Genomic DNA, 9,507 nt, shown 5'->3' on the forward strand with positions numbered 1-9,507 from the left:
AAGACTGAACCCCTCTACACCTAAATAAAGGAAACATTTTGTGACTAATTCTTTTGTTCCACCACACAAACTCCTTGGTTCTTTTTTCAAGCATATACACATTATTTTTGAGGACATAATAAATAAACATGTTTACATGATACTCTCCCAATACTCCCCCAACCAAAATATTTTTATTAAAACACTGTTATAAAATAATGTTGCAGAAAATATTACAGAAAAATGAACACGAATTAAAAACAGACGGATGACATCATAGTACCGCGAGAGCGATTCGACAGCAGAATCCACCTTGTGATTTCTCGAATCACTCTCGCGATATTTTGATGTCATCCGTCTGGCGGTTTTGCAGCGCCACGTGAAGGGTGCGCTTCTCGACCGATTGTTTCATCTTCCCGTCTTGCCTCCACCCTGCTAGGATCCAAGCGAGGAAAGGACAGAGAAGACAATTAAAGATTGAAAAACGCTAACTTTAGCCTAAACTTTGCAGTAGAAAGTGTCAAGTGAATAACTTTACCAAAACATAAACAACTTTTTTAATCGGAATTAGATACAGCACGTTTTTGGTTGTGTAACGTTAGTTTGCTTGAAAACATAAATATTGTTACTCTAATTCGTGGAGGTACACAAACCACATGCAACACAGTGTTTCATCAAAATACAAGATCTGAATCCATCTAAATAAAATTATATCGCGTACCTACCTTACAAAACACAGTCAGCAACCATTTCAGACCCTTTTCCTCACGCAGCTGTGTCCATCTCAGCAGTAACGTTAAAGTTATTGATGTTAATTCAGGTTTTTGCTCTTTGCTGATCCAGACGCTTTCTGTCGATGTTGTTTGTTTCAAAAGATGTCTTTCGTTTTGTTGCTCCTGTGCAGGCTGTCAATTCAGCAGGAAAGTTTGTTTGCCTGTCATTCTGGCTGTGTTTACAGACCTCACGTGAACGCGCATGACGTATGATGTCTGCGTGAACAGGGTGCGCAAATGTAGCAAAAATTGCGTTTGTCCTATTTTTTAATTCGGTTGGAGGGCAATTATTGACTACATTCATTTATAAAAATACATTTTAGACGACTTAACATCTTGATTGCTATCAGGATGTGAGAAAACTTTTAACCAACATTACTAAAATTGTTTCTGGAGCAAATCAACTACACTGCCTGAATCAGCATATCAGGTGCATTAAAAACACAAAATATTTAACAAGAAAAATAAAGTTGTTAAGAGTTCAAAGCCTTACCAGATTAAAATTAAGACATTCATAAAAGTATTGTTAAATGAATATGTGTGTCTATACCATTAATTATTTATAGAGGGTGGTGGTCTATACACAAATATATACTTTTATTTCTTTTTAACTCAGAAAGTTACGGGTTACTGCTTTAAGTGAGAAGTTTTCATGTTTTGGATTTACTTTAACACTTCATTTATTTTTCTTGACATGATAAAAGCCTATTAATGCTTTGCTTTGCCTCCTAGGATTCAATATCTAGTCAAACTCTTTTTATACCCTTCTGCTAGACTCCAGGGGTCACAGGTCATCGTGTGGAAACATTGAAGCAGGTGTTGCCATGGTGACACTCAATGACCAGACAGATATGTGTCCATACCGCATATGAGCCAAAAATGTACAATTAGCTTTCTTCTGCACTGTGATCACAATTTCAGCGACATTGACCGCACTGATATAGATTTATAAGTATATAAATCATTTAAATAAGTTTTAATAAAAGGAATTGTTTAAGAGTAACAGGTCACCAGTAGTTTAGGGCCTTGTGTGTAGTTAACTCTTACAGATTTCTGAAGTGAGGTTTCCCTCTTGTGGGTATAAAGGGTGAACATCTCATTTAAACATTGTTGCTTATTTGCTATTGTACGTTTATGAGCATTAATATATACTGTATATAAATATAGTTATAGAAACAAAATATTAAGAAACAAAAACTGAATAGGAATAAAAAAGACAGTTGTGTATAAATCATTTTATTATTTAGATGCAAGTATAATAAACATACTGTGTTATTGGAAGATAAATATTTACAATAGTTGTTAGAAAGCAGAGTCTTCATTGAATGAAAACTAAAAAAAAAAAACACTTCCTTAAACTGAGGTTATAACACAGATCTCTGCTTTGATCCGACACATTTTGGGGAGATAACAAATGATTGTCTACCAAAGAAAAGAAAACACACGCGGCTGTAGTATCAGCACACATCACCACTCCAACACACATTGCTACAGCTTCAAATGTGCAACGCCTCTTGCAGCTCTCAAAATAAAGAAACTGTAAAACATCAAATTAACTTGAACAATTTATTCAAAACAAAAATGTTTAACAGAAAACAGAACTCATCTTTTAACTCTGTAGACCTCAACTCTGCTGGTTTATCCTCCACATCAAAGAGATCTAGAAAGGTTTCAGGTCTGGACCACACGAGTCAGGAAAACTTCTGGTGGGCAAGGATTTCAATTCTATTTACATTCAATCCTTCTCAATCTGTAGTTTACATATCCACACATTCAGCATTAGCATGCACATTCAGGACACAGACAGATGTTCATTTTTACAGCTGAGCAATGAGCGTTTACACAGCATTAAAGCCAGGGAGGATTATACAGAAATATCCTGAGGGATCAAATATTATTCCACCTTTCACCTGGAAGATCTCCAGCTAATGGGCAATATAACACACACGCACACACACGCACGCACAAACACACACGCACGCATGCACAAACACACACGCACGCACGCACAAACACACGCTCAGTCTAACATCAACTGTACATTAATCATGGACACAGTTAAAGTGTGATAGACACGTTAAGGGATCGATTGCTCATTTTATATTTTGCGTGCAGCCTGCAGAGGATTTATTTCATGAACACAAGCTGATGAACTCAGAGCCGTCAAGTCTAATCTTCAGTTGTGTGTGTAATACATTACAACGTATGCAGATCTACTGATGGCAAATCAAACTCACTGCAGTATAGTTAGAAGATTTTGTTTTAAATACACAGAGCAAAGATGTGGCACAGAGGTTTCATTTGAACAAGATGTCATCAGACGTCAGAAAACTCAAACTGATGCACTATTCAGTCCAATCACCAACACTTTATTACATGGAGAAGTGAGACGTCATTCATTTACAATCAACATTACGTTTACAACACGCACGCACCGGTCTCTAACGTTAACAACCAGGCCTTCACCAATCCATCCACCTTTATTCTGTCATTGTTTATATACATACTGAAAAATCATTTCTATGATACACGTGCAATAATCCCCATTCAGTTATTTATATGCTTTCTGTAAAGAGGAAACTGTGGATATATTCTGGCTAGAAGTCACCCGCGCAGACGCGTTACACTCAATCGCTTACTAAAAATCACACAAAACCAAAAGAAGGAAGAGGTGTTATAGCTTGACAACCTAAAAAAAACCTTCTGCAATTAAAACAGAAATAAATGTAGAGCAGATACATACTTATAAAAGCCTGTTTATACTACACCGTCTTAATGATCCACACAGATCTTTCCCTCATGAGGTTCACTTACAGATTCGGGTACTACAGGTACGTTTGCCCGCCGACCTCTGTAAACTAAAAGCTTTGTAGACGGAGGTGGCGCCACACGAGGATCATAATGCCCGCGAATGACAATCGTTCAAATTGCGGCTCTGAAAGACCTTGGACGCTTCATTCAGCTCTGCTCCAAAAAGACATCAGAAGAAGATCTGTTTGGCATCTGTGGGATTCTGCTCCATTGGACAATACGGGCATTTCAGCCTAAAAAAAGAGAGAGGATTTCAAACATTTAAAAGTGATTTTAAATGTATTTGTTTGTGACTCTCGAACTGCATTCTTACTTTCCAGCGTTGGTAAGTTTGTTAAGGGCATCTCTGGATATAACGTGTCCACAGATGAGCTTCATAGGTGGATTACTTTCTGACGTCTGCTGCCTCAGTATTGGACAGGCAAACACTGAATGATACCAGCACTTCTTCCCAAGGTCGATTTCAATCTGTGTAAACACAAACACACAGAGTAATGTATTCATCTCTCTGCAATAATGCCATACAGTTTCTCATTATCAATTAGAAATCAACCAGTAATGCACCTTAAAGGGTCAGTTCACCCCCAAAATTACTATTTGATAAAGTCACTGACCCCTGTGTCGTGTAAAACCATCAATCCTTTGATTGTCTTTTAGATATTTTTGATGAATACCGCTGAGGGTCCCTGGTCAAAAAGGTCCATGTGCCATCAGCAGTTCCGTAACAACATTATGAAGCGACACAAAACACTTTTGTGCACAAAGAAAAAAAAACATTTTATTCAACCATTTGTTTTCCCTTCTTGGTCATTCAGTGCACGTTCACGACAGCGCATGCTGCTGATGTCATTTGTGCATTTATACGAGCGGTTTAAGTATTGTTTACAATGTTTGCATAATGGCTTCAATTTAAAAAAATCAGTAGTATGCGCTGTAGTCTGCTTGTAAACGCTCACTGAATGGCAAAGGAGGAAAACAAATTGTTGAATAAAATTGTTTGTTTTGTTTTCTTTACGCACAAAAGTGTTCATGATATTATTATTGAACTACTGATGGCACATGGACCTTTTTGATGATGTCTTTCACCAAAAACCCTCCCAGTATTCATCAAAAATCTAAAAATGTCAAAGGACTTGGTGGTTTAGAACGACACAGAGGTAATGATTTATGAATGATCAAATTGTCTTTATATAAACATTTGGAAAAGACTTGAACATTATTTTACACAAACAGTAACAGTACTCTTTATGATGCTTTAAAAAGAGTGAGAGAAAGGGAGAGAGAGATAGAGAGAGATAGAGATAGACTGGCTTACTGGTAGCTCATCTTTATGTGTCCACACACCGCTGCATTGTCTCTGTTCAATAACCTGTTTGATGTTCATGAGCACCGGCAGAGCCATACAGCCTGATGCAAAACTGTTTGCGAGAGCAAACATGATTGAGAGGTAACACATTAATCCTTCTGGATAGAAAAAGCTTTTCATTTTGTGCATATGATATGTAAATGATGTTAACAAAGAGATCTGACTTCTGACCTGACACTAAGTGGAGACTCCACAGAGAGTCCAAGCAGCGCACAAGCGTCCCGTGTGAAGATGTTACAGATCTCTGCCCACTGATCCGTCTCCAGAAGACCACGGTAAGGCGAGTTCTCGATCCCGTGCCGGAGGTACACCAGGCTGCCCATTAAGATCTGAATATCTACACAGCACAAATAAAGAGTCAGGAGCTCTGAGATGGCAACTTGAGGAAAATTGTTGCATGATGGCATTACAAACCTCTTGTCAAGCAACCAGATTGTGAAATGAAAACCATCTTTAGGACATTCTTACCAGCATGTGTTTATGAGGTGAAATGATATTGAATGTCTGTCTGTCACTGAAAAGTATTATTCTCACGTTCATTTGATGTCATTCACCAGTCGGTCTGCAGCGGCAAATTATGTTTTTGGTGCTCTTTGATGTAAGCAGTCTGTAGCGCTGCCTTTATGGGAGAAACATGCGTGTACGTGCAGGAGCTAAAAATGTGCGGATGTACGCCACTCAACTAATTAAAAATACCATGATTAATTGGTGGGTCGTGAGTGAATGCGTTAAATCACTGACAATGAAAAATCATCTACATTATTCAAAATGTAAACGCATTTAAAATTCTGAGCATGTGATCATTTACTATAGTCTGACGTGCTTTACGTGTGTGACAGACACAATAACTTTAAAAACATGTTCATTTACCCCATCATATATCTGTCACAGTAAATGTAATAAGACTATATTGGGAGGGTTCGGATATATAAATGAGAGAAAGTCACGGGTGTGAGGTGGATCATTTATTATAACAGGGTTCTGTGACGTTAGAGCCGATCTGTGCATCTCTACTAGTCTATAGCAGTCAAACCTGATACTTCAGCAGCGAAAGTTCAGCATGAATCAGGTGATCAGGTAAGTAAAATCAGTGTTATTTACCTAGTTACCTTCCATAAAAGTTCTACCAGCAGTTTTATTCAGAAATGATCAGCAGACATTTCCTTCTTTTGTATAGCATTGGAAATCAACTTAAATCCTTTGTGTATGTTTGTGATTTACAAATTCTGTAGAATGTATAGAAATGATCCACATGGCCACCCCTGAAAAAACGTTCTGGCTAAGCTCCTGCCACGACACCATCGGCTCCGACTAGGTGTTGATGTCAAATATCGACGGCATTGCCCAGAAAGCACTTAGCGCACCTTTAAAGGACCTAAATGTGATGTCTAAATGGCGGTTCCTCCACGTCATCCTCCTCACCTCTCTGATGCTGCGATGCAAACGGTTGGAAGTGTCTGGCGTACTGTAAAGCCTCCTGCTGTTTGCCGACTCCTCCATTGAGCAGACTAATGAAATAAAGTCTGTGCAGCTTAAACTCCAGTGTACTGTTGAGATCCAGCAGACGCTGACGGTTTGTCACTGCCCACCTGTTACAGCCATCATACAAATGATTCAATGTAGTGTAAATGAAAGCATGATATTGATGAACTCGTGGTGCGTATGTGAGAAAGTTTTACTCCAGTGCTGGACGCAGATCGTGTGTTCTTAAAGCCTCTAAGATACGATTGAGCTCCAGAAAAGGTTGTTTCATGCTCATGTCAATGACTACACCAGACTCCTGACACCACAGAAAACAATGTTAGTGCTTAGACGTAACAATGAATGACAACAATAAAATAACCAATAGCAACTAAAAACCATCTCTATTACAAAGTAAAGCAAAAAGTCGTACCTGACAGAGGTCTTCGGCGACGCTCAGCATGCCCTGTCGATATAAATGCTCTACGATGGTTTCACTGAGGTATTTTTGCCTCTCTGGAGTATCCCACACATGTTCAGCTATAACTGCACTCACTTCTGCATCAAAGTTCTGCATAACAGAGCAAACATCTTTATAGACATACAGACAAACATTTACGAAAAACATTGTTTACATCATGGGCCAATGTTATTAAAGCAAAATACAAAACATCAGATGGATTCATGTGTAGAGAAACAAAACCATTAAAGACACAGATCAGTAAATGTCTCGTATGTGGTCTGTGACAATCTTGAGTTATTGGACAGTAACTTTCTAAAATCAAAGTGCATTATGACAAGCAAAGATTTCCAAAACGTACTCGGTCGATAGCTTTGCCCACTTTTGAAACACTGCCATGGATGTCCTTGTGCCGTGAGGCGAGCACCTGCACGCTTTCTTTGATCTCCTTGCAACACTGCGCCATTGTTTGATGCAACACTGACAGATCTGCATCCTGCACACCTAAAGGAGAAACAAAAGAAACTCATTTCATTGAAATAGACATATGCTACTGTGACTCATCATCATCATCATCATCATCATCATCTTTATGGCTTATATAACCATCTACAAACCTAATGTGTGGGATAGATAGAAATCAATAAGCTAAACACGCTTCTTCCTGTTTTGGCCTGTTTGTTTACACCGTAGGCTATTATTGATGCGTGCACTCATTGTTTCTGACTTCAAAAGCAAATAAACAACACCTGGATCTGACTTCCTTCTCATCAGCCTGCTCGATTTTTAAAACACGTATTTGAATGATAGAAATAAACAATCATCTTTTAGATAAGTTTAACTCTTTGTGGCACACCGTAGGCGACCAATCGACTGCGCAGGTCACAGACGGTCCTGAGGAGCTCATCCAGTCGTTCTTCTGACTGATGTCCGTATGTGACAAACCTGTGCAGCACTTTCTCCAGCTCTCTCTCCACACACGCACACTGCTCCATCAGCACAGCTCTTATAGCTTTACACCCAACAATACTGCCTACACAACCACAGACACAGAGTTATCAATGACATCTATTCATAACACACATATCATTTTTGTTGTTGTTATTTTGACAAATATTAAAGTAAATAAGTAATTACTGGACCCTGAATTCGTGTTTAAAGATCTACAAAATATATAAGGTTTTTGATCAATGACGTCACACAGATCCAATCAATCACAATTGAATACACCAATCTTCATGTTTGCATGATTAAATCAAACTAACAGATTAGTGATCTCTAGATAACACAGGACTAGAACATGTGAATCCACCTGACCCACTGCTTTACAAAGCATTCAATATTAGGAGATTTGGTCAAATCATCAAAGATCTCCTGAACACAGTTTAGGCTTGCAGGCCTATTCCCGTTTAAATAAAGTCTACAACAACGTAAACATGCTCAAAATATTCATTTAAATGTTCATATTAAATGATCAAATGTACCACAAAACAAAAATACAACTAAATAAAACAAACAGACGCGTGCATAAATGTTTCAGTTTAACGTCAACATAAAGTATCAGACAGTGTGTGTCACTCATTGGTTGCTATTAAAGCCCAAAGATTGCACAATGATGTGGTAAAATAACCAAGGGCTCTGATTCTCAGGGTATATAAACTACATTTATCAGAGCATGCCAGAGAAACGATCTTAAAAGGTTTTTTTTAAAGCTGTGTGTAAAAAACAACTGACATTGTTTACGGATACGAGGAACTACGTGATCAAAACAATCAGCTAGCCTGTTAGCATAACCGGGATATCTATCCATCAGTACGGCTCTTAAACCAGTTATTTAAACCTGGATGTTGACTTATGCGATGACTAAAACTATGCTCACTTAGAAGAGAAATCTAATGAATTTCTGAAGGCTAAAAATAAAAGCATATATGAAATAAAACATGATGTTCTTGCCTGTTTTGACAGCACTCTTCAGCAGACGTCCCTGAAGCGATGCAGTCACTGAATCTCCAGCGCTCTACTGCCGCCTGCGGATCGGCGGTGTCAATGCTCATACCTACATTACATTATATCCTTTAAAGGGTTTTGTTTTTACTATTAATACGTTAGCATCTAGCATAGCTACACTATTGTGCTCCAAAACATTTAAAAGATATAAGAATTTAAAACTTATAGTCTCTCACGTCATAAAAAGACAGATCCATGATTTTTATGACATCAGATTCTGCGCTTCAGCTTCTCATCAGATGAAACAAGGTGAGGAGGACTATGGTTTACTGTTGAGCCTTTTTATTTAATTTTTTCTGAATTTTATTCTTATTTGCGTCTTTTGCTGTCAATAAAGAATAAAAGAATTATAATAAAATACTAGCAAAGAGATTTCAGACTGAGGTAACCTAACTATGAACTATTTGAAAATAGGAGGAGCCACTTCATATATTACACCCTAACTTCCTGTTTTAGTGGAAATTACATCAACACATTGGACAAAGTTGCACATTACCACTTCAGTCTTGGGTCTTAAATGGTAAACAGCTCATAATACTATTAGTAAATGTTAGTAGTCTGTTGCATTTGATAATGCTTTGTAAGTTGTCTTTGTTTTATGTTCTGTATTGGGTTTTGTGTTAAAAGTGCTTTATAAATAAAGTTGTTGC

General features: G+C 37.9%; 1 protein-coding gene across 1 annotated transcript; it reads right to left on the reverse strand.

Annotated features, from left to right (window-relative positions):
- Positions 1-1,967: 1,967 nt before the first annotated feature.
- On the reverse strand, positions 1,968-8,948 carry rmnd5b (required for meiotic nuclear division 5 homolog B). The gene is made up of 10 exons (XM_055178391.2): positions 8,804-8,948; positions 7,707-7,883; positions 7,212-7,354; positions 6,824-6,961; positions 6,609-6,709; positions 6,352-6,518; positions 5,101-5,266; positions 4,879-4,981; positions 3,877-4,031; positions 1,968-3,796 (listed from the first exon to the last, which is right to left on the reverse strand). Exons 2-10 carry the CDS (start codon positions 7,843-7,845, stop codon positions 3,733-3,735), a joined length of 1,176 nt encoding a protein of 391 aa, XP_055034366.1. The 5' UTR covers positions 7,846-7,883; positions 8,804-8,948; the 3' UTR covers positions 1,968-3,732.
- Between the last annotated feature and the right edge of the window lie 559 nt (positions 8,949-9,507).

Source organism: Misgurnus anguillicaudatus, chromosome 16, assembly GCF_027580225.2.
Source record: "Misgurnus anguillicaudatus chromosome 16, ASM2758022v2, whole genome shotgun sequence".
Lineage (NCBI taxonomy): Eukaryota > Metazoa > Chordata > Actinopteri > Cypriniformes > Cobitidae > Misgurnus > Misgurnus anguillicaudatus.